Source organism: Panulirus ornatus, chromosome 1, assembly GCF_036320965.1.
Source record: "Panulirus ornatus isolate Po-2019 chromosome 1, ASM3632096v1, whole genome shotgun sequence".
Taxonomy (NCBI): Eukaryota; Metazoa; Arthropoda; class Malacostraca; order Decapoda; family Palinuridae; genus Panulirus; species Panulirus ornatus.
This window is the reverse complement of record NC_092224.1, coordinates 70,988,668-71,015,006: the sequence shown is the minus strand read 5'-3', so window position 1 is coordinate 71,015,006 and position 26,339 is coordinate 70,988,668. Positions and strand designations below refer to the sequence as shown.

Below are 26,339 nucleotides of genomic sequence, written 5' to 3'. Positions count from 1 at the left end.
CCAATTACAATACTTTGAACAAGTGGCTAAAGTCCTACTGTACTCTGTGAAGAAAAGGTTGGATCCATACGTGGAAATGAGAGATGTTCAAGTCGCGGACTTTTTGGATCCTAGGTTCAAACTGGAGTGGCTTCCATTATATGAACTGAAGAACCAAGTGCTGGTATATGTCAAGGAAATGCTTGAAGAGTTGGAGGTAGTTCAGGAGGGGTCAGCATCAGCAGGTGATAAAGAAAGTAACTAGGATGATCTAGCAGAAGGATTACCCGAATCAAAAAGACCTACCAAAATGTTCAAAGAGATTCCAAAATCAACAAGGATCAGGGGGGAAGCACAGTGTCAGTGAGTCTTTTGTTGAAGCAATATTTAGAGCATGGAACTCTGTCATTTTCAAGTGATCCAATGCTATACTGGAAAGAAGTGTCCCAGACTTTGCAAGAGAGGTGACTGGGTTTGAATATGCTCCATCAGAGCAAGTTTTCAACTTGGTGTCACAACTTTCTGTTCATTGTTATTGATAAAGTGCAATAGTGCATTGTTTGAAAAACTACCTGCTTTTTAGTTACCATCTGCAAGTTGTATTAAGATAGTTTGGTGACACTTGTTTGTAAATAAAGGATAACCTCACAATGCTAAGTTAGTGTTTTATAACCAATATGAATTTTTTCCAAATTTGGGAAATTGTAATTATAATTGGATTTTTTTTTTTTTTTCTTTGTCGCTGTCTCCCGCGTTTGCGAGGTAGCGCAAGGAAACAGACGAAAGAAATGGCCCAACCCACCCCCATACACATGTATATACATACGTCCACACACGCAAAATATACATACCTACACAGCTTTCCATGGTTTACCCCAGACGCTTCACATGCCCCGATTCAATCCACTGACATCACGTCTACCCCGGTATACCACATCGCTCCAATTCACTCTATTCCTTGCCCTCCTTTCACCCTCCTGCATGTTCAGGCCCCGATCACACAAAATCTTTTTCACTCCATCTTTCCACCTCCAATTTGGTCTCCCTCTTCTCCTCGTTCCCTCCACCTCCGACACATATATCCTCTTGGTCAATCTTTCCTCACTCATTCTCTCCATGTGCCCAAACCATTTCAAAACACCCTCTTCTGCTCTCTCAACCATGCTCTTTTTATTTCCACACATCTCTCTTACCCTTACGTTACTTACTCGATCAAACCACCTCACACCACACATTGTCCTCAAACATCTCATTTCCAGCACATCCATCCTCCTGCGCACAACTCTATCCATAGCCCATGCCTCGCAACCATACAACATTGTTGGAACCACTATGCCTTCAAACATACCCATTTTTGCTTTCCGAGATAATGTTCTCGACTTCCACACATTCTTCAAGGCTCCCAGAATTTTCGCCCCCTCCCCCACCCTATGATCCACTTCCGCTTCCATGGTTCTATCCGCTGCCAGATCCACTCCCAGATATCTAAAACACTTCACTTCCTCCAGTTTTTCTCCATTCAAACTCACCTCCCAATTGACTTGACCCTCAACCCTACTGTACCTAATAACCTTGCTCTTATTCACATTTACTCTTAACTTTCTTCTTTCACACACTTTACCAAACTCAGTCACCAGCTTCTGCAGTTTCTCACATGAATCAGCCACCAGTGCTGTATCATCAGCGAACAACAACTGACTCACTTCCCAAGCTCTCTCATCCCCAACAGACTTCATCCTTGCCCCTCTTTCCAAAACTCTTGCATTCACCTCCCTAACAACCCCATCCATAAACAAATTAAACAACCATGGAGGCATCACACACCCCTGCCGCAAACCTACATTCACTGAGAACCAATCACTTTCCTCTCTTCCTACACGTACACATGCCTTACATCCTTGATAAAAACTTTTCACTGCTTCTAACAACTTGCCTCCCACACCATATATTCTTAATACCTTCCACAGAGCATCTCTATCAACTCTATCATATGCCTTCTCCAGATCCATAAATGCTACATACAAATCCATTTGCTTTTCTAAGTATTTCTCACATACATTCTTCAAAGCAAACACCTGATCCATACATCCTCTACCACTTCTGAAACCACACTGCTCTTCCCCAAGTGTGGGGAGTGGGGGAGGAATGGGATGTATTTAGGGAATCAGTGATGGATTGCGCAAAAGATGCTTGTGGCATGAGAAGAGTGGGAGGTGGGTTGATTAGAAAGGGTAGTGAGTGGTGGGATGAAGAAGTAAGAGTATTAGTGAAAGAGAAGAGAGAGGCATTTGGACGATTTTTGCAGGGAAAAAATGCAGTTGAGTGGGAGACGTATAAAAGAAAGAGACAGGTGGTCAAGAGAAAGGTTAAAAAGGTGAAAAAAAGGGCAAATGAGAGTTGGGGTGAGAGAGTATCATTAAATTTTAGGGAGAATAAAAAGATGTTCTGGAAGGAGGTAAATAAAGTGCGTAAGACAAGGGAGCAAATGGGAACTTCAGTGAAGGGCGCAAATGGGGAGGTGATAACAAGTAGTGGTGATGTGAGAAGGAGATGGAGTGAGTATTTTGAAGGTTTGTTGAATGTGTTTGATGATAGAGTGGCAGATATAGGGTGTTTTGGTCGAGGTGGTGTGCAAAGTGAGAGGGTTAGGGAAAATGATTTGGTAAACAGAGAAGAGGTAGTAAAAGCTTTGCGGAAGATGAAAGCCGGCAAGGCAGCAGGTTTGGATGGTATTGCAGTGGAATTTATTAAAAAAGGGGGTGACTGTATTGTTGACTGGTTGGTAAGGTTATTTAATGTATGTATGACTTATGGTGAGGTGCCTGAGGATTGGCGGAATGCGTGCATAGTGCCATTGTACAAAGGCAAAGGGGATAAGAGTGAGTGCTCAAATTACAGAGGTATAAGTTTGTTGAGTATTCCTGGTAAATTATATGGGAGGGTATTGATTGAGAGGGTGAAGGCATGTAATTGGATTTGTTTTGTGGTAATTGTAATTGTAATGTAACTGATATTCCCAAATGTATTTGTGATTATAATTAATTTGAAAAAATGAAAAGTTTTGTAATTATGATTAATTTGAGAAAATGAAAAGTATTTGTAATTTTAACTTTCTAAAAAAAAAAATGGGAAACAGAAGGAGTCATGCGGGGAGTGCTCATCCTCCTCGTAGACTCAGATTGGGGTGTCTAAATGTGTGTGGATGTAACCAAGATGTGAAAAAAGGAGAGATAGGTGGTATGTTTGAGGAAAGGAACCTGGATGTTTTGGCTCTGAGTGAAACGAAGCTCAAGGGTAAAGGGGAAGAGTGGTTTGGGAATGTCTTGGGAGTAAAGTCAGGGGTTAGTGAGAGGACAAGAGCAAGGGAAGGAGTAGCAGTACTCCTGAAACAGGAGTAGTGGGAGTATGTGATAGAATGTAAGAAAGTAAATTCTCGATTAATATGGGTAAAACTGAAAGTTGATGGAGAGAGATGGGTGATTATTGGTGCATATGCACCTGGGCATGAGAAGAAAGATCATGAGAGGCAAGTGTTTTGGGAGCAGCTGAATGAGTGTGTTCGTGGTTTTGATGCACAAGACCAGGTTATAGTGATGGGTGATTTGAATGCAAAGGTGAGTAATGTGGCAGTTGAGGGAATAATTGGTATACATGGGGTGTTCAGTGTTGTAAATGGAAATAGTGAAGAGCTTGTAGATCTATTTGCTGAAAAAGGACTAGTGATTGGGAATACCTGGTTTAAAAAGCGAGATATACATAAGTATACATATGTAAGTAGGAGAGATGGCCAGAGAGCGTTATTGGATTATGTGTTAATTGACAGGCGTGCGAAAGAGAGACTTTTGGATGTTAATGTGCTGAGAGGTGCAACTGGAGGGATGTCTGATCATTATCTTGTGGAGGCTAAGGTGAAGGTTTGTATGGGTTTTCAGAAAAGAAGAGTGAATGTTGGGGTGAAGAGGGTGGTGAGAGTAAGTGAGCTTGGGAAGGAGACTTGTGTGAGGAAGTACCAGGAGAGACTGAGTACAGAATGGAAAAAGGTGAGGACAATGGAAGTAAGGGGAGTGGGGGAGGAATGGGATGTATTTAGGGAATCAGTGATGGATTGCGCAAAAGATGCTTGTGACATGAGAAGCATGGGAGGTGGGTTGATTAGAAAGGGTAGTGAGTGGTGGGATGAAGAAGGAAGATTATTAGTGAAAGAGAAGAGAGAGGCATTTGGACGATTTTTGCAGGGAAAAAATGCAATTGAGTGGATGTATAAAAGAAAGAGACAGGAGGTCAAGAGAAAGGTGCAAGAGGTGAAAAAGAGGGCAAATGAGAGTTGGGGTGAGAGAGTATCATTAAATTTTAGGGAGAATAAAAAGATGTTCTGGAAGGAGGTAAATAAAGTGCGTAAGACAAGGGAGCAAATGGGAACTTCAGTGAAGGGCGCAAATGGGGAGGTGGTAACAAGCAGTGGTGATGTGAGAAGGAGATGGAGTGAGTATTTTGAAGGTTTGTTGAATGTGTTTGATGATAGAGTGGCAGATATTGGGTGTTTTGGTCGAGGTGGTGTGCAAAGTGAGAGGGTTAGGGAAAATGATTTGGTAAACAGAGAAGAGGTAGTAAAAGCTTTGCGGAAGATGAAAGCCGGCAAGGCAGCAGGTTTGGATGGTATTGCAGTGGAATTTATGAAAAAAGGGGGTGACTGTATTATTGACTGGTTGGTAAGGTTATTTAATGTATGTATGACTCATGGTGAGGTGCCTGAGGATTGGCGGAATGCGTGCATAGTGCCATTGTACAAAGGCAAAGGGGATAAGAGTGAGTGCTCAAATTACAGAGGTATAAGTTTGTTGAGTATTCCTGGTAAATTATATGGGAGGGTATTGATCGAGCGGGTGAAGGCATGTACAGAGCATCAGATTGGGGAAGAGCAGTGTGGTTTCAGAAGTGGTAGAGGATGTGTGGATCAGGTGTTTGCTTTGAAGAATGTATGTGAGAAATACTTAGAAAAGCAAATGGATCTGTATGTAGCATTTATGGATCTGGAGAAGGCATATGATAGAGTTGATAGAGATGCTCTGTGGAAGGTATTAAGAATATATGGTGTGGGAGGCAAGTTGTTAGAAGCAGTGAAAAGTTTTTATCAAGGATGTAAGGCATGTGTACGTGTAGGAAGAGAGGAAAGTGATTGGTTCTCAGTGACTGTAGGTTTGTGGCAGGGGTGTGTGATGTCTCCATGGTTGTTTAATTTGTTTATGGATGGGGTTGTTAGGGAGGTGAATGCAAGAGTTTTGGAAAGAGGGGCAAGTATGAAGTCTGTTGTGGATGAGAGAGCTTGGGAAGTGAGTCAGTTGTTGTTCGCTGATGATACAGCGCTGGTGGCTGATTCATGTGAGAAACTGCAGAAGCTGGTGACTGAGTTTGGAAAAGTGTGTGAAAGAAGAAAGTTAAGAGTAGATGTGAATAAGAGCAAGGTTATTAGGCACAGTAGGGTTGAGGGTCAAGTCAATTGGGAGGTGAGTTTGAATGGAGAAAAACTGAAGGAAGTAAAGTGTTTTAGATATCTGGGAGTGGATCTGGCAGTGGATGGAACCATGGAAGCGGAAGTGAATCATAGGGTGGGGGAGGGGGCGAAAATCCTGGGAGCCTTGAAGAATGTGTGGAAGTCGAGAACATTATTTCGGAAAGCAAAAATGGGTATGTTTGAAGGAATAGTGGTTCCAACAATGTTGTATGGTTGTGAGGTGTGGGCTATGGATAGAGTTGTGCGCAGGAGGGTGGATGTGCTGGAAATGAGATGTTTGAGGACAATGTGTGGTGTGAGGTGGTTTGATCGAGTAAGTAATGTAAGGGTAAGAGAGATGTGTGGAAATAAAAAGAGTGTGGTTGAGAGAGCAGAAGAGGGTGTTTTGAAATGGTTTGGGCACATGGAGAGAATGAGTGAGGAAAGATTGACCAAGAGGATATATGTGTCGGAGGTGGAGGGAACGAGGAGAAGTGGGAGACCAGATTGGAGGTGGAAAGATGGAGTGAAAAAGATTTTGAGTGATTGGGGCCTGAACATGCAGGAGGGTGAAAGGCGGGCAAGGAATAGAGTGAATTGGATCGATGTGGTATACCGGGGTTGACGTGCTGTCAGTGGATTGAATCAGGGCATGTGAATTGTCTGGGGTAAACCATGGAAAGTTTTGTGGGGCCTGGATGTGGAAAGGGAGCTGTGGTTTCGGGCATTATTGCATGACAGCTAGAGACTGAGTGGGAAAGAATGGGGCCTTTGTTGTCTTTTCCTAGTGCTACCTCGCACACATGAGGGGGGAGGGGGATGGTATTCCATGTGTGGCGAGGTGGCGATGGGAATGAATAAAGGCAGACAGTGTGAATTGTGTGCATGGGTATATATGTATGTGTCTGTGTGTGTATATATATGTGTACATTGAGATGTATAGGTATGTATATTTGCGTGTGTGGACGTGTATGTATATACATTGTGTATGGGGGTGGGTTTGGCCATTTCTTTCGTCTGTTTCCTTCCGCTACCTCGCAAACGCGGGAGACAGCGACAAAGCAAAAAAAAAATAAAAAAAAATAGAATAATCCCTGGGGATAGGGGAGAAAGAATACTTCCCACGCATTCCTCACGTGTTGTAGAAGGCGAAGAAAGGGGTCAGGAGCGGAGGGGCTAGAAACCCTCCCCTTCTTGTATTTCAAATTTCAAAAAGGGGAAACAGAAGAAGGAGTCACGCGGGGAGTGCTCATCCTCCTCGAAGGCTCCGATTGGGGTGTCTAAATGCGTGTGGATGTAACCAAGATGAGAAAAAAGGAGAGGTAGGTAGTATGTTTGAGGAAAGGAACCTGGATGTTTTGGCTCTGAGTGAAACGAAGCTCAAGGGTAAAGGGGAAGAGTGGTTTGGGAATGTCTTGGGAGTAAAGTCAGGGGTTAGTGAAAGGACAAGAGCGAGGGAAGGAGTAGCACTACTCCTGAAACAGGAGTAGTGGGAGTATGTGATAGAGTGTAAGAAAGTACACTCTAGATTGATATGGGTAAAACTGAAAGTTGATGGAGAGAGATGGGTGATTATTGGTGCATATGCACCTGGGCTTGAGAAGAAAGATTATGAGAGGCAAGTGTTTTGGGAGCAGCTGAGTGAATGTGTTAGTAGTTTTGATGCACGAGACCAGGTTATAGTGATGGGTGGTTTGGGCATACAAGCAGCCAGCTCTTGGTAGCAAAAACCATAGTAATAGCTATAGAAGAGGGAAAGAAAACCAAGATTTTGGCATAGGGCGAGTGGGCCAAGTCATGAAGTTCGCCTAAGAGAGCTGATGAATTGGATTGCTTTTGAATCACCTTTGTCGAGTAAGGATGCAGAGCTAGAACCACCTTAGATGTGAGAGCAATACTCAAAACAAGGATGGATCAGTCTTTTGTTTGAATGGAGCAACTGTTTGGAAAAAAGAAATTTAGACATCTAAACAGGAATCCCAGTTTCAGGCAAATTTAGTTATTTCCATAATGTGGAGTTCCCAAGATAGTGGGTGTAACAGCATTACTAATTGTATTCATCATGAGGTGGCATTGCATAATTATTGAAGTAGAGAGGAAAATTGTAAGGAATTTTTGATAGAGGGGCAGGAGCTGGGTCTTGGAATCATTAAACTTAACCAGATTTTATCTCCTCCACTGAGATATCCTCTCCAAGTCTGAGTTTATCAGGGAAGTTGTGTTGAGATGCAGATTGAGTAAGAGGAGCAGAATTGAAGGATGTAGAGGAATGCACTGTTAAGACTTCAGCATGTGAGTGCATTTGGTTTGTGAAGAAGAAAGGAAATTGTTGATGAAATGGAGAAAAAGTGTAGGAGACAAGACAGAACCTTGAGGGACTCCACTTGTTTGAGTCCATCAACAAACATGGAGATAGTTTAGCCAGAGAGGGAGCACAGTGAAGGAGGGATGCCAAAAGAGGGGAGCATGGAGATGAACCCTGTTGCCACACCTTGTCATATGCTTTGATTATATGAAGGGCAACTGTATATAAATCCCCAAAATCTTTTAGGGATGATGACCAGACAATAGTAAGATGGGAGAGACTATCACCAGTTGATCTTGCCGTAGGGAAACCATGCTGGTGATCAGAGAGAAGACTGTGTGGTTGTAAAACAGGTTATTTTGAAATTTTGGATGTATGAGCTGCGATTGTTCACAGTTAGATTCTTTAAAATTACATTTATGTGTTTCAGGATTTGCAGCTGGTAGCATCTGGTCAACTTGTGGTCCTAGTGCGGCAAGCCGTCACATTTGGACGTGACCACGTAGGTCAATGTGAAGTGTGTTCCCCTCGAGGCTTCATTTGTGAACTTTGTACTGATAATGATATAATCTATCCATTTCAACTTGGCAGTACGTACACTGTAAGTGACTATTCATTTTTAATTCTGTTTTTAATGGAATGTATTAAGCCATGAACATCTTTGTTTTTTAATCCTCTTTGCAATTAACTAATTTTTTAGAAATTATGTCATGAATTGGACATTACGTGGTTTCAGCAACTGTGTGAATTTCATTGTTTCTGGAATTTTACCATTAAATGCATAAGGTGCTGATTCGTATAGTATAAATTCATGACATCTGTTGTAAAGATTTTGTGGCGTAGGGGCATCGAGAGCCAGCATAAGCTTTGGAGCAAAAGTCATGTAGTGAATTATGTAATGATGAAGTGAGGATGAGGGTTTTTCCTTTATATTTGATATAGGATTAAGTTTGAGTTTGAATGAAGAAGATTTAGAGGAAGTGAAGTGTTTTAGATACTTGGGAGTGGACATTATAGCAATTGGAACCATGGGAATGGATGTGTTCAGAAGGATGTGAAGGTTCTGAATTCATTGAAGAATGTGTGGAAAGAGAGGTTGTTTATGTGGAGGGTGAAAATGAATATGTTTGATGATATAGTAGTTACAACACTGTTGTATGAATCTGAGGCATGGGCAACATATGAGGACGTGCAGAGTAATGTGGATGGGTTGAAAATTAAATGTTCGAGGATAATATGTGGTGTTAGGTTATACATGACAGCTAGAGACTGAGTGTGAATGAATGTGGCCTCTGTTGTCTTTCCTTAGCGCTACCTCGCGCACATGCGGGGGAAGGGGGTTGTCATTTCATGTGTGGCGGGCTGGCGACAGGAATGAATAAGGGCAGACTATGAATTATGTACATGTGTTTATATGTATATGTCTGTGTGTATATATATGTATACGTTGAGATGTATAGGTATGTATATGTGCGTGTGTGGACGTGTATGTATGTACATGTGTATGTGGGTGGGTTGGGCCATTCTTTCGTCCGTTTCCTTGTGCTGCCTTGCTAATGCGGGAGACAGCGACCAAGTATAATAATAAGGTGGTATGATCAAGTATGGAATCGAAGGGTAAGAGAAAGGTGTGATGATGAGGAGAGTGTGGTTAAGAGACCTGAATAGGTGTGCAGAAGTGGTTTGGACATATGGAGAGAATGAATAAGGAGGGACAAAGTGGATAGATGTGTTAGAAGTGAAGGGGACAAAGAGAAGGGGGAGACCAAATTGGAGATGGAAGAATGGAGTGATAAAGATTTTAAGTGGCAGGTCCATACTTGTGGGAGGGTGAAAAGATTACACATGATAGTGAATTGGCATGATGTGGTATACAGAGTTTGACATGCTGTTAGTGGACTGAACTAGGGCATGTGAAGCATCTATGAGAAACCATAGAAAGGTCTCGGGCCTGCTAGTGGATAGGATGCTGTGGTTTTGATTTATTGCACTTGAGGCGTAGAGAACGGAAGTGAGCAAATAGGGCCTTTTTTCGTCTGTTCCTATCACTGTTTTAGTGGGTGAAATAAAGCTCGTTTAGCACTAGTCTTGAAGCAGGAGTTGTAGGAGTGTGTGATAGTGTAAGAAAGTAAATTCTAGATTGATGTGGGTAAAACTGAAAGTGGATGGCGAGAGATGGGTGATTATTGGTGCATATGCACCTGGTCATGAGAAGAAAGATCAGGATAGCAAGTGTTTTGGGAGTTGGTGAGTGAGTGTCAGAAGCTTTGGTGCACGAGACTGGGTATTAGTGATGGGTGATTTAAATGTTAAGGTGAGCAATGTGTACATGGGGTATATAGTGTTGTGAATGGAAATGAAGAGCTTGTGGATTTGTGTGCTGAAAAAAAAAGATTGGTGATTGGGAATACATGGTTTAAAAAGAGTGATTTACATAAGTATACTTATGTGAGTAGGAGAGATGGTCAAAGGGCATTACTGTATTACGTTTAATTGACAGGCGTGTAAAAGAGACTTTCGGATGTTGTGATGAGAGGGGCAGGGAGGGATGTCTGATCATTATCTTGTGATGGCATGTGCAAAAGATGCATGTGGCATGAGAAAAATGGGAGGTGGGCAGATCAGAAAGGGTAGTGAGTGGTGGAATGAGGAAGCAAAGTTGTTGGTGAAAGAGAAAAGACAGGTGTTTGGATGATGCTTACAAGGAAGGAGTGCAAATGGCTGGGAGATGTGATAAGAGAATGTGGCAGGAGACCCAGAGAAAAGTGCAGGGATTGAAAATAAGGGCTAATGAGAGTTGGGGTGAGAGAGTATCATTAAACTTAGGGAGAACGAAAAGATGTTTTTGAATGAGGTAAATAACATATGAAAGACAAGAGAACAAATGGGAACATTGGTGAAGGGGGGAAGTGATAACAGGTTGTGATGAAGTGAGGAGATGGAGTGTGTATTTTGAAGGTTGAATATGTTTGATGATAGAGTGGCAGATATAGGGTGTTTTGGTCGGGGTGACGTATGAAGTGAGAGGGTCAGGGAGAATGATTTGATGAACAGAGAAGTTGTCAAAGTTTTGTGGAAGATGAAATCTGGCAAGGCAGCAGGTTTGGATGGTGTTGCAGTGGAATTTATCAAAAAAGGAGATGACTGTGTTGTTGATTGGTTGGTAAGGATATTCAGAGTATGTATGGACCATGGTGAAGTGCCTGAGGATTGGTGGAATGCATGCATAGTGCCATTGTACAGAGGCAAAGGGGATAAAAGTGAGTGTTGAAACTACAGAGGCATAAGTTTGTTGAGTATTCTTGGAAAATTATATGGGAGGGTATTGATTGAGAGGGTGAAGGCATGTACAGAGCATCAGATTGGGGAAAAGCAGTGTGGTTTCCAAAGTGGTAGAGGATGTGTGGATCAGGTGTTTGCTTTGAAGAATGTATGTGAGAAATACTTAGAAAAACAGATGTAGTATTTATGGATGTGGAGAAGGCTTACGATAGAAATACTTCGAAAAACAGATGGATTTGTATGTAGCACTTATGGATCTGGAGAAGGCTTATGATAGGGTTGATAGAGATGCTTTGTGGAAGGTATTAAGAGTATATGGTGTGGGAGGTAAGTTGCTAAAAGCAGTGAGAAGTTTTTATCAAGGATGTAAGGCATATGTACGAGTAAGAAGAGAGGAGAGTGATTGGTTCCCAGCGAATGTCAGTCTGCGGCAAGGGTGTGTGATGTCCCCATGGTTGTTTAATTTGTTTATGGATGGGGTGGTTAGGGAGGTAGATGCAAGAGTTTTGTAGAGAGGGGCAAGTATGCAGTCTATTGTGGATGAGGTGGCCTGGGAAGTGAGCCAGTTGTTGTTCACTGATGATACAGCTCTGGTGGCTGATTAGTGTGAGAAACTGCAGAGGTTGGTGACCGAGTTTGGAAAAGTGTGTGAAATGAGAAAGTTAAAAGTAAATGTGGATAAGAGCAAGTTTATTAGGTTCAGTAGGGTTGAGGGACAAGTGAATTGGGATGTAAATTTGAATGGACAAAAATTGGAGGAAATGAAATGTTTTATATATCTTGGAGTGAACTTAGCAGCAGATGGAACCATGGAAGCGGAAGTGAGTTACAGGGTGGAGGAGGGGGCGAAGGTTTTGGGAGCAATGAAGAATGTGTGGAAGGGGAGAACGTTGTCTCGGAGAGCAAAAATGGGTATGTTTGAAAGCATGGTAGTTTCAACAATGTCATGTGGTTGCAAAGCATGTACAGAGGAGAGTGGATGTGCTGGAAATGAAATGTTTGAGGACAATATGTGGTGTATGGTGGTTTGATCGAGTAAGTAATGTAAAGGTAAGAGCGATGTGTGGAAATAAAAAGAGTATGGATGAGAAAGCAGAAGGAGGTGAGTGAGGAAAGATTGACGAAGAGGATATATGTGTCAAAGGTGGAGGGAAGAAGGAGAAGGAGACCTAATTGGAGGTGGAAGGATGGAGTGAAAAAGATTTTGAGCGATTGGGGCCTGAACATACAGGAGGGTGTGAGGCAAGCAAGGAATAGTGAATTGGAACAATGTGGTATACTGTGATCGACATGCTGTCAGTGGACTGAGCCAGGATATGTGAAGTGTCTGAGGTAAACCTTAGAAAGGTCTGTGGGGCCTGATTGTGGATAGGGAGCTGTGGTTTTGGTGCATTAGACATGACAGCATGTATGGGCATTTATGTATGTATGTGTGTGAATGGGCCATTCTTTGTCTGTTTCCTGGCGCTACCTCGCTGACACGGGAAATTGTTACAAGTATAATAGATAAATGAATATTTCATACCTGATTGGTGTGACCTGCGTTAGTAAGGTTGCACCAGGGACAAACAAGAGTAAAAGGCTGCATCTTCTCACATCCATTCTCTAGCTGTGGTGAAATAACCCAAAACCACAGCTCCCTATCCAAAACCATGCCCCACCGATTTCTCCATGGTTTACCCCACACACTTTAAATGCCTTGGCTCTGACCATTGACAGCACATTGACCTCTGTATACTACATTGTTGCAATTTGCTTTATCCCATTCATGCCATTCATCTTCCTGCATGTTCTGGCCCTATCACTCAAAATCTCTTTCACTCCATCTTTCCATCTCCAATTTGGTCTTTACATTCTTGTTCCCATCACTTCTGACATATGTATCCTCTTTGTCAACCTTTCCTCACTCATTCTCTCCATATGTCGAAACCATTTCAGCAGCTGTGACCTGTGTTAGTAAGGTTGCACCAGGGACAAACAAGAATAAAAGGCTGCATCTTCTCACATCCATTCTCTAGCTGTGGTGAAATAACCCAAAACCACAGCTCCCTATCCAAAACCATGCCACACCGATTTTTCCATGGTTTACCCCACATACTTTAAATGCCTTGGCTCTGACCATTGACAGCACATTGACCTCTGTATACTACATTGTTGCAATTCGCTTTATCCCATTCATGCCATTCATCTTCCTGCATGTTCTGGCCCGATCACTCAAAATCTTTTTCACTCCATCTTTCCATCTCCAATTTGGTCTTTACATTCTTGTTCCCATCACTTCTGACATATGTATCCTCATTGTCAACCTTTCCTCACTCATTCTCTCCATATGTCAAAACCATTTCAGCATACCCTCTTCAAAACTCTCAACCACGCTCCTTTTATTACCACACCTGTCTCTTAATCTTTCAGTACTTATTTGATCAAACCTCACACCAAAAACTCAAGCATTTCATTGCCAACACATCCACCCTCCTCCATACAGCCATATCTATACCCCATGCCATGCATTCAGATGATACTGATGGGTTTAGTATATCTTCAAACATAACTATTTTTGCCCTTCCAGATAACATCTCTTTCCACACATTTTTCAGTACTCCCAAAACTTTTGCTCCCTTACCCATCCTATAACTCACTTCTGTTTCCATGGTTTCATTCACCGCCATGTCCACTTCCAGGTCTCTAAATCACTTCACTTCCAATTTTTCTCCATTCAAACTCACACTCCAACTAACTTGTCCCTCATCCCTGTTAAAGCCAATGTTCTTGCTTGTTCACATTTACTCACACCTTCCTCTTTTCTCTCAGTCTGCTGATCTTGGTCACCAACTTGTGCAGTTTGGTCTCTAGCTGTCATGTGTAATGCACTGAAACCACAGCTCCGGCTTCTTCTGCCACATGGAGGTTAAAAGACTAGTTGATCTATCCCAATGAATAATCTTCTTATGGATTCATGATGGAGTTGAAATCATTTGTGTTGTTAGCAGACCACCAATATGTATTTAATGTTGAGATGTTTGTTCTCGTACAATTCTGCAACCCCGTTGAAATCATCCATTTAATAATGAACATCAGTTGAAGTGTTTTATTTCTTATTTTTTATAGGATTTGGATGTTGATCTTTGCAGAAAGCTTTAACAGTATTATTGAGGGTTACTTCTGTTTTTCCACTGACAGCCTGTGTGGCTTATGACTGCAATTAGAAGGACTTATAGTTGACTCATCTTTCAAGACCAGAAAATTTATTGAGAATGTTTGCTTGCCTCATCTTTTTATTGTGTTTAGGTTGACAGTTGATCATTTACACACACAGCATATTACTATAAAATATAATCAGTGTGATAGCTCTTTGAAGTAATGAAGATATTTATAACTTTACCATTCGTCTTTACCTGTGATGATGCTGGCTACAGTGCTAAGGTTCTCAGACCTCCAATCTTCCCTAGTGGTCACTACAAACCCACACAGCTAGAACCCCTCACTTGTGGCTAAAATTGCTTGCATATCTTCTTGTTTTTTCCTGCAATAAGTATAGGATTATTTTGTCTATATATCTGAACAAATGAGGCCATTGCTTCATATGTTTCTGGCACATTTGTTTCTGGCACATATTGCAAAATGTAGGTAGTTGGCTGGCAGTCAACTACCAGGGAGGTACATTACCAGTACTATCCACCCGAGTATTGGGAGGGTTAGTGATGGCTGTGTAGTGAGCCAGCTTTTTTCATAATTGTCAAGTTGCACTCCTCTAACCCAGGTAACTCTTTTTTTTTTTTTTTTTTTTTTTTTTTTTTTTTTTTTTTTTTTACCCACATGTGTACTACTGCCATTCTGTCCACAAACATGCAATCTTTCCCTGTTGTACTTCATACTTGACAACAGTTAACCCACACAGCTCATTCTTTGTAGTTTAGATTTTCTTGCAGTGAGCACTATGTGCTAGCCCTGCCTTTTTGGCAAAATGATTGGAGTAATAGATAGTAGTAGTAGGAAGGAACATTAAGTAGAAACATTAGGTAGAAGTAATAGGTAGGAACATTAGGAAGGGCATTATGTAGTAGTAGTCAGTAGGAACCATTGCAAGCTCTTTGCTAGAGTTGCCCTCTGTCGGTGGCCCGTTAAGGGTGAGGCATAAAGGCTAAGATGCGGCACTGGAGTTCTCTAGTTATGGAGACTATTGCCTTGGCCACCCCCTTAAGGGAGTTCCAGTTGGAAACAGGCATCAGAGATATAGATAGAATATAGATAGGCAAACATGTGTGAAATGAATGTAGTAGAATAGTTTTTCTTCTTCTGTGAATGAATCAACAAAAATGGGTTTTTCAGTAAATGAAAAAATAAGTAAGATTACATGACAATTTCTTTCCAGCATTACTGGAGATTTAGCTTGTTTATACATAATTTCAAAAATTTGTATATTCTCTAGAAAGAAAAGCAATGAAAGTATTTCTTACCTCACACCAAAAGCAAATCACAGAACAATACCTTCCAGTCATAAAAAGAGAAGCAAAAAAAAGGGCTCATTTGACTGGCTGTGCAATAGTTGTGGCTTTAGCAATGCAAAATCTGTTCATCAAAAAATCAAACACTAGGATCTAAATAACAGCCTGTGTCATTGGCCAGCAAGTGGGCAAAATTTCTACCCACGTTGTCAGCCCATGAGTGGGCGAGATTCATGCAGCTTGCCATAATGGAAAAGGCCTGGAAATCCTCCCCTCTCGTTTTTTTTTTTTTTCCAAAAGAAGGAACAGAGAATTGGGCCAGGTGAGGGTATTCCCTCAAAGGCCCAGTCCTCTGTTCTTAACGCTACCTCGCTAATGCGGGAAATGGCGAATAGTTTGAAAGAAAAAAGAAAGAATTATGTCAAGAAATTTCTGAAATTTGTTTTGCAGTTATTTCTCTGTTTTCTATAAACACCAAACGTGATAGTTTAATTGTTTTGTGAATATGAAATGCTGGGTGATTGGGTTAGACAAGCCACCTCATGCTGTTGTCAAAAAGAAATTGAGGAACAGTAGTTGTGATTTATCTACAGTCTGAGGCACTGAGGCTTCAAGTAATGTAGCTCCAAATTGGTTGTCCTCCTCTGAATTGGTGTCGTATATAAAGTAAACTTGAGTTATTTGTGTTGCCATGTTTTAGAAATATTGAAATTGTATGATTATGTTCTGAAAGAATTATTAAATGAATAATTTGTTGGCATGGGTTGGCACATTATTTTTCTGCTTTAGGTGCAGATGTATGCCTGCTCTTGCATTGACATGAAGAGCTCAACTGTGCCTATGCATGAGCTGCCACTGATGACACCACTAAATTTATAAATGCCAAGAACAAAATCCATGGTGTTAAAAGATTGTGAAAAATTCAACGTATTTTGGTGAAATTTGGAAGTTCCTCAAATTTTTATTAAGATCTTAATATAGATGTTATTCCTTATGCTGAATAAGAATTTGGGGTGAAAAAAGTACATTTCATGAAATTGTGCATGTGATTAAGACAAGTTAATTGATTTTATATTAATTTGCTAATTACTTGATTAAATAGCCTGAATGTAAGTTTTTGACAACAGATTCTCATTTATCATGCCAACAGAACTCAAGGGGCATAAAAAAGATTGAAGAAATCAAGGTGTTTTAGTAGCATTTTTTTAGCATTAAATTTGCAAGCCCTTCAAATTTTATTGAAAATCTCTAGATAGATTTTAATCCTTTTACCGAATAAGAATATGGAGTGAAAAAAGTGCATTTCATAAAATTGTATATGTTTTCATAACACTTGGGTTAATTACCTTGATATTCATTTACTGATTACATAACTAATTTGCCAGAATGTACGTTTTTGACAATAGATTTTCATTCAGCATTCTTGATAGCACCTTCGGTGAGATTTTGAACAAAATCCATGGTTTAAAAGAAATCATGAACAGTTCGGGTATTTTGGTGAAGATTGCAAGTTCTTTAGATTTTCATGAAAATCCTATTATAGATGTCATTTTTTTGCTTAAGAATTTGGGATGAAAAATGTGTTTCATGATATTTTGCATGTTATTAGCATGAGTTAATTACCATAAAATGATTTGCTAATTACTTACCTAATTAGCCTAAATGTAAGAAAGAAGAAAATCATGAAAAAATCAAGTTGTTTTGGTGATATTTTGTTGAAATTTGGAAGTGCTTCAGCTTTTAATGAAAATCTCACTATATCTTTTATTCATTATGCTGAATAAGAGTTTGGGGTGCAAAAAATGCGGTTCATAAGATTGTGCACGTTATTATTTACACTTAGGTTGATTACCTTAATATTCATTTGTTGATTACTTGACTAAGTAGCTTGAAAATGAATTTTGACAGTCTCACTCATCATGCTTAATAGCACCAAAGGTACGATTTTGAACTAGATGCAAGATTTTGAAAAAAAAAAAGTTTTAGGTATTTTGGTGAAATTTAAAGTTCTTTACATTTTAATGAAAATTTAAATGTTTATGTTTTTGCTGATTAAGAATTTGGAGTGAAAAAACTGCATTTCATGAAATTGTGTATGTAACTCTTAGGTTGATTGCCATGATATTAATTTGCTAGTTGATTAAATAGCCCAAATGTAACTTTTTGACAGCAGATTCTCATTCAGTATACCAAATAACACCTCTGGTGAGATTTGTTACAGAATTCAAGGTGTCAAAAAAAAAATAATGAAAGATGAAAGGTATTTTGGTGAAATTTGTAAGCCAAAATGTAAGCTTTTGACATGATACTTTTAACAAAATCCAAGGTGTCAAAAAATCATGAAAAATTTAAGGCATTTTGGTGGCATAATGGTGAAATTTGCAGGTGCTTCAGATTTTCATGAAAATCTCAACGTAGATGTTATTCCTTATGCAGAATAAGAATTTGAAGTGAAATAACTACATTCTGTATAAAAAAAACATGTTAACACTTAGGTGGATTGCTATAACATTAATATGCTAATTACTTTACTAATTTGCTTAAATGTAAATTTTTGACAATAGATTCTCATTCAGCATGTTAAATCCAAGGTGTCAACAAAAAATTCAAGGTGTTTTGATTAAATTTGCAAGTACTTCAAATTTTAATGAAAATCTCAATATATATGTGATTTCTTATGTTAATTACTTAATTAATTAGTCTGAATATAAATATTTGACTACAGATTCTCATTTAGCATGCCTAATAGCAGTAATGTAAAGATTTTGAACAAAATTCAAGGTACCAAAAAAAATCATGAAGAATTTAAGGTATTTTGGTGGAATGCTGGTGAAGTTTGCAGTTGCTTCAGATTTTAATGCTGCATAAGAATTTAGGATGAAAAAGTGCATTTCATAAAACTGTGCATGTTGTTCACACTTGGGTTAATTACATTAATGTTAATTTGTTAATTCCTTGACTAATTATAACAATTGTAAGTTTTTGGCCTGGTTCCACTCACTACCAGCACATTACCTCCTGGTTGCCACATTGCTACAACTATCTTTATCCCATACATGCTTCACACTCTCCTGCATGTTCAGGCCCTGATTACTCCAAGCATCTTTCACTACATCCTTCCACCTCATCCTTGGTATCCCCATTCTTCTTCCCTCCACTTTTGCTATGCGTACCTTCTTAGTCAGCCTTTCCTCTCATTTTTTTTTCTTATTTTATATTTTATTATACTTTGTCGCTGTCTCCCGCGTTTGCGAGGTAGCGCAAGGAAACAGACGAAAGAAATGGCCCAACCCCCCCCATACACATGTATATACATACGTCCACACACGCAAATATACATACCTACACAGCTTTCCATGGTTTACCCCAGACGCTTCACATGCCTTGATTCAATCCACTGACAGCACGTCAACCCCGGTATACCACATCGCTCCAATTCACTCTATTCCTTGCCCTCTTTTCACCCTCCTGCATGTTCAGGCCCCGATCACACAAAATCTTTTTCACTCCATCTTTCCACCTCCAATTTGGTCTCCCTCTTCTCCTCGTTCCCTCCACCTCCGACACATATATCCTCTTGGTCAATCTTTCCTCACTCATTCTCTCCATGTGCCCAAACCACTTCAAAACACCCTCTTCTGCTCTCTCAACCACACTCTTTTTATTTCCACACATCTCTCTTACCCTTACGTTACTCATTCGATCAAACCACCTCACACCACACATTGTCCTCAAACATCTCATTTCCAGCACATCCATCCTCCTGCGCACAACTCTATCCATAGCCCACGCCTCGCAACCATACAACATTGTTGGAACCACTATTCCTTCAAACATAGCCATTTTTGCTTTCCGAGATAATGTTCTCGACTTCCACACATTCTTCAAGGCCCCCAGAATTTTCGCCCCCTCCCCACCCTATGATCCACTTCCGCTTCCATGGTTCCATCCGCTGCCAGATCCACTCCCAGATATGTAAAACACTTCACTTCCTCCAGTTTTTCTCCATTCAAACTCACCTCCCAATTGACTTGACCCTCAACCCTACTGTACCTAATAACCTTGCTCTTATTCACATTTACTCTTAACTTTCTTCTTCCACACACTTTACCAAACTCAGTCACCAGCTTCTGCAGTTTCTCACATGAATCAGCCACCAGCGCTGTATCATCAGCGAACAACAACTGACTCACTTCCCAAGCTCTCTCATCCACAACAGACTTCATACTTGCCCGCTCTTTCCAAAACTCTTGCATTCACCTCCCTAACAACCCCATCCATAAACAAATTAAACAACCATGGAGACATCACACACCCCTGCCGCAAACCTACAATCACTGAGAACCAATCCCTTTCCTCTCTTCCTACACGTACACATGCCTTACATCCTTGATAAAAACTTTTCACTGCTTCTAACAACTTGCCTCCCACACCATATATTCTTAATACCTTCCACAGAGCATCTCTATCAACTCTATCATATGCCTTCTCCAGATCCATAAATGCTACATACAAATCCATTTGCTTTTCTAAGTATTTCTCACATACATTCTTCAAAGCAAACACCTGATCCACACATCCTCTACCACTTCTGAAACCACACTGCTCTTCCCCAATCTGATGCTCTGTACATGCCTTCACCCTCTCAATCAATACCCTCCCATATAATTTACCAGGAATACTCAACAAACTTATACCTTTTTTTTTCTGTGTCCACATTATTTCAGCACACCCTCTTTATCTTTCGTATATACTCTTCCTGCTACCACACCTCTGTTACCCTATCATTTCTTATTCAGGCAACACTCCCTTCATACACTTCATGTCCAACGCATCCACTGATGTGGTGCATGCCTTGCATCCATACAAAACTGTTGATATGTTAGTACTCCTATAATGTCAAGCATACCATTCTTTACCCTCATTGACAGTGACCTCTCTCTTCTCACTCTCTTCAATGCACCAAAGATCTGAGCCCCATAACCCACCATATGGCTTACTTCAGCTCACATGGTTTCATCTACTTCCATATCCACTTCCAGTTGTATAAAACACTCAACTTCCTGCTCTTTCTATTCAAACTCACTTTCCAGTCAATCTTTCTCTCTTCACAGTTAAAATTGATCTTTCTTTTGTTCAGAGTTACTCACATCTCTCTCCTTTCACACACTCTCATCCTAAGAAACCAGCTCCTGGTGTTTCTGGCTTTAGTCTGACTCCAGAGCCATGTTATCAGCAAACAGCAGACTCATTCCAGTTGCTCTAAACCTCCCCCTTTAACCCCCCATCCACCCATTCTTAACTGACAGCAGACCAGCCCCTTTCTCCAAGACCTTCATATTCACCTCCCTCTTCACTCCATCCATAAACAAATTAAACAGCCATGATGACATAACACACTCTTGAAACACCCACACCTACACCTGGAACCACTCACCCTCTTCTCTTCCTAATCAGGCACACCTTCCACAAAGCATCTTTATCAACTCTTTCATAGGCTTTAGATCCATGAGTGCCATATATATAGCTCTGTGTTTCTCCAAGCATTTCTCATACATGTTTTTCCAAGTAAAAACCTGATCAACATATCCTGTACCTTAAGTAAAGTGCTGTGTATAAGCAATTAAGCTAAAGTTATGCGTACACATATCGTAAAGCTGAGATAAGTAAATATTTATCGGCTGTAATTTTCTAGTCATGGCATGTAAGTCATCAGCAGTTCCACTAATTTGCATGTTCAGGAGCTGCTACTGTTGAGAAAACAAGTTTCTGCTAAACTTCAAAATATAAAGATTTCATCCTTCACTAGCATACGTTGCATGTATTGGAATATGAAAGGTAAGCATTATAGAAGTTCTCTGAAGTAGTACATATTTGCATGTATTTTGCCTTAAACCAAGAAAATTCATACTTTTCCAGTGTGGGATATGCTATGGAGTGTATCATGCTATGTGTGCCAGAGGACAAAAGGAATGCCCTCGATGCATCAGGAGAGCAGCAAGGAAAGAAAAGGATAAGAGTTGATTTATTGGTAAGTTTATTATAAGCTTAGTTTTTTCTTTATTTGTGAAGGATTTCTATATTAACCATTAAAAAGAGGGAATGGCCCTGTGTGCAAAAAAGTAAGGAAAACAGTTTTTTTTCTCTTATAAAGTGATTGATTAGCTTTCAGTGCAATAAAATTGCACATAATTATATGGCTTTGTTTGTGTTGGTTTGGTTCAGTGGTATTTGAGAATCTGGCAGGATTGTGATTAACGAATTTGATAGCTCCTGGTAATGAAGGAAGATATGGAAGTAATGTTTTTTCTTTATACAGTACTGAGCTTGTATTATTTTTGATGTACTTATGGTAGTGAAATCAAGAATAAGAGCACCAAGGTGATACTCGTCAGGCTGTCACAAATTCTTCTGATACCCAGCATCCTGGACTGAGGTCAGGAACTAGCAGACTATTCCATTACATACCAAACTTAGTCTGTTAGTTACTTACCTTACTGGATTGAATTTGTGATGTAACAGACTTTCACAAAATCCTCTGTTATATCCCACACTTAGTTCAGCAGAGTCCAGAAGTTCTGCTAGAAGTTAGTTGTGATACGTTGAAGTACAGTAGAACAGGGTTTTACTGTACGTACTTTCTTTGGATTCATTGTGTACTTAAAGCCATTCACTTTCAGTGGTGGTTATAGGGCTTCTGAAGATAGCTGAATTTTTCCCTTGCCTTCTTGGTGACAGAAGAGTTCTCTAAGGGCTATTATGCAATGATTTAGCTGGACATATGTACAGAAGCCAAACTGGTAGAACATCAGTTGATGCTGGCAACTATTTCCAACGAGAACATCAGTTGATGTTGGCTGCTGTTTAAGGGTTAATTTTATATTTCTGTATTCATAGATTGAGTTTTTATGGAATGGATATTATTATTGTAATAAGATAACAAACCTCAGTTTTAAGTAGATTAAAAAGATCATTGTTGTTGATACTGTAGTTTGAGCATCAAGGATTTAAAAAAAGATACTTGCATACATTTAATCTGAGAATATTTGAAACATCACATTGTGCATTTATTCAGATTTATCAAAAGTGTACCTTTTATTACAGGACATTAATGATCTTTATGGACCTGTATGATGCCCAAGATTATCAGTTTGAAATATATTTGTTGTAACTGTTTCCTGCTGTAATTCATTGTACTGATTACTGTATTTGATCACATTTTTTGTCAGTTTTTTTATAATAAGTTGTCAATTGAGAATTTGATATGATTGAATTTATATGACAAATTTGTGTTTGTGGATATATTTTGAAAGTTGATTTACAATAACTATATTGTTGCTGCTTAATGATGAAATGTCTTTAATCTGGTGATCTGTGGTTCAGAAACATTTATGGTTCAGAAAAAACAATTTGGCTTAGTCAAAATTTCTATGGTTTGGAAAATTTTTTGGTATACCTAAAGTCTGAATTATCACCAAAGACCAGTGATTACTAGCAAATTCAAGAGGATTGTTGTAGAGTAAATTAGATACACCATTAATACTGTAAAAAAGACCAGTCGCCAAATGAAATTTCAGTTAATGTGAACAGTTTATTGCTTTTCTGTTTATAGTTTATGAATTTATAAAACAATCATATATGTGTTGGAGGTGGAGGGAACGAGGAGAAGAGGGAGACCAAATTGGAGGTGGAAAGATGGAGTGAAAAAGATTTTGTGTGATCGGGGCCTGAACATGCAGGAATGTGAAAGGAGGGCAAGGAATAGAGTGAATTGGAGCGATGTGGTATACCGGGGTTGACGTGCTGTCAGTGGATTGAATCAAGGCATGTGAAGCGTCTGGGGTGAACCATGGAAAGCTGTGTAGGTATGTATATTTGCGTGTGTGGATGTATGTATATACATGTGTATGGGGGTGGGTTGGGCCATTTCTTTCGTCTGTTTCCTTGCGCTACCTCGCAAACGCGGGAGACAGCGGCAAAAAAAAAAAAAAAAAAAAAAAAAAAAAAAAAACAATCAAATCAGATAATGTGACAGTGACACCATACTTTTCAATCTTCAGAAAATGGGTGTTTTTCTTTTAAAAAGCATTCTCTCAGTTACATTGACACCATACTTTCCAATCTCCAGAAAATGGGTGTTTTTCTTGTAAAAAGCAGTCTCTCTGCTATAAACTGTAAGAATATCATAGAAGAAAAAACAAAATGACTGAGAAACAAGTAATGCAGTCATCACCTTACCTCGGGAGAAACAACAAATTCTAGTGAGAGATATGATAGGATTATTGTAAGTGCTGCAGTGTTGACATTCTTGCCTGGTGGCATGTAAGTTTTTTCCCTAACCCAACACCCTACTGATGTCTCGTATATAAATACTTGCATTACACGTGTATCCATTGCATTTAAAGATGCATATAGTATACATAGATTCCTAATGACATTCATTTAGTGGTTATTGGTGGCATTCAGTGTTTAATCTCAAGAAGATGATGTTTGTTATGTTTCCTGCTAGACATGTTTAAGTTTGATATAAATTTGGTACTTCTATAATCTTCCCCAATTTATTTTCTCATTGGTAAATGTTTTACAATTATTTGATTGTTACGAGAATAACAAAGGAGGTAAGGGGAGTGGGGGAGGAATGGGATGTATTTAGGAAAGCAGTGATGGCTTGCGCAAAAGATGCTTGTGGCATGAGAAGCGTGGGAGGTGGGTTGATTAGAAAGGGTAGTGAGTGGTGGGATGAAGAAGTAAGATTATTAGTGAAAGAGAAGAGAGAGGCATTTGGATGATTTTTGCAGGGAAAAAATGCAAATGAGTGGGAGATGTATAAAAGAAAGAGGCAGGAGGTCAAGAGAAAGGTGCAAGAGGTGAAAAAGAGGGCAAATGAGAGTTGGGGTGAGAGAGTATCATTAGATTTTAGGGAGAATAAAAAGATGTTTTGGAAGGAGGTAAATAAAGTGCATAAGACAAGGGAGCTAATGGGAACTTCAGTGAAGGGGGCTAATGGGGAGGTGATAACAAGTAGTGGTGATGTGAGAAGGAGATGGAGTGAGTATTTTGAAGGTTTGTTGAATGTGTTTGATGATAGAGTGGCAGATATAGGGTGTTTTGGTCGAGGTGGTGTGCAAAGTGAGAGGGTTAGGGAAAATGATTTGGTAAACAGGGAAGAGGTAGTAAAAGCTTTGCGGAAGATGAAAGCCGGCAAGGCAGCGGGTTTGGATGGTATTGCAGTGGAATTTATTAAAGAAGGGGGTGACTGTATTGTTGACTGGTTGGTAAGGTTATTTAATGTATGTATGACTCATGGTGAGGTGCCTGAGGATTGGTGGAATGCTTGCATAGTGCCATTGTACAAAGGCAAAGGGGATAAGAGTGAGTGCTCAAATTACAGAGGTATAAGTTTGTTGAGTATCCCTGGTAAATTAGATGGGAGGGTATTGATTGAGAGGGTGAAGGCATGTACAGAGCATCAGATTGGGGAAGAGCAGTGTGGTTTCAGAAGTAGTAGAGGATGTGTGGATCAGATGTTTGCTTTGAAGAATGTATGTGAGAAATACTTAGAAAAGCAAATGGATTTGTATGTAGCATTTATGGATCTGGAGAAGGCATATGATAGAGTTGATAGAGATGCTCTGTGGAAGGTATTAAGAATATATGGTGTGGGAGGCAAGTTGTTAGAAGCAGTGAAAAGTTTTTATCGAGGATGTAAGGCATGTGTACGTGTAGGAAGAGAGGAAAGTGATTGGTTCTCAGTGAATGTAGGTTTGCGGCAGGGGTGTGTGATGTCTCCATGGTTGTTTAATTTGTTTATTGATGGGGTTGTTAGGGAGGTGAATGTAAGAGTTTTGGAAAGAGGGGCAAGTATGAAGTCTGTTGTGGATGAGAGAGCTTGGGAAGTGAGTCAGCTGCTGTTCGCTGATGATACAGCGCTGGTGGCTGATTCATGTGAGAAACTGCAGAAACTGGTGACTGAGTTTGGTAAAGTGTGTGAAAGAAGAAAGTTAAGAGTAAATGTGAATAAGAGCAAGGTTATTAGGTACAGTAGGGTTGAGGGTCAAGTCAATTGGGAGGTAAGTTTGAATGGAGAGAAACTGGAGGAAGTAAAGTGTTTTAGATATCTGGGAGTGGATCTGGCAGTGGATGGAACCATGGAAGCGGAAGTGAATCAATGGGTGGGGGAGGGGGTGAAAATTCTGGGAGCCTTAAAGAATGTTTGGAAGTCGAGAACATTATCTCGGAAAGCAAAAATGGGTATGTTTGAAGGAATAGTGGTCCCAACAATGTTGTATGGCTGCGAGGCATGGGCTATGGATAGAGTTGTGTGCAGGAGGGTGGATGTGCTGGAAATGAGATGTTTGAGGACAATATGTGGTGTGAGGTGGTTTGATCGAGTAAGTAAAGTAAGGATAAGAGAGATGTGTGGAAATAAAAAGTGTGGTTGAGAGAGCAGAAGAGGGTGTTTTGAAATGGTTTGGTCACATGGAGAGAATGAGTGAGGAAAGATTGACCAAGAGGATATATGTGTTGGAGGTGGAGGGAACGAGGAGAAGTGGGAGACCAAATTTTAGGTGGAAAGATGGAGTGAAAAAGATTTTGAGTGATTGGGGCCTGAACATGCAGGAGGGTGAAAGGCGTGCAAGGAATAGAGTGAATTGGAACGATGTGGTATACCGGGGTCGACGTGCTGTCAATGGATTGAACCAGGGCATGTGAAGTGTCTGGGGTAAACCATGGAAAGTTCTGTGGGGCCTGGATGTAGAAAGGGAGCTGTGGTTTCGGTGCATTATTACATGACAGCTAGAGACTGAGTGTGAACGAATGGGGCCTTTGTTGTCTT

General features: G+C 40.1%; 1 protein-coding gene across 1 annotated transcript in view; it reads left to right on the top strand.

The window, feature by feature from the left end:
• Positions 1-23,521, top strand: part of Plekhm1 (Pleckstrin homology and RUN domain containing M1) — a 126,293-nt gene extending 102,772 nt beyond the window's left edge. The window contains exons 9-10 of the mRNA XM_071663407.1: positions 8,206-8,376; positions 21,422-23,521. Of these exons, the coding sequence (XP_071519508.1) occupies positions 8,206-8,376; positions 21,422-21,526 (276 nt within the window). The 3' untranslated portion in view covers positions 21,527-23,521. The remainder of the gene's footprint in view (positions 1-8,205; positions 8,377-21,421) is intronic.
• Positions 23,522-26,339: the final 2,818 nt, after the last annotated feature.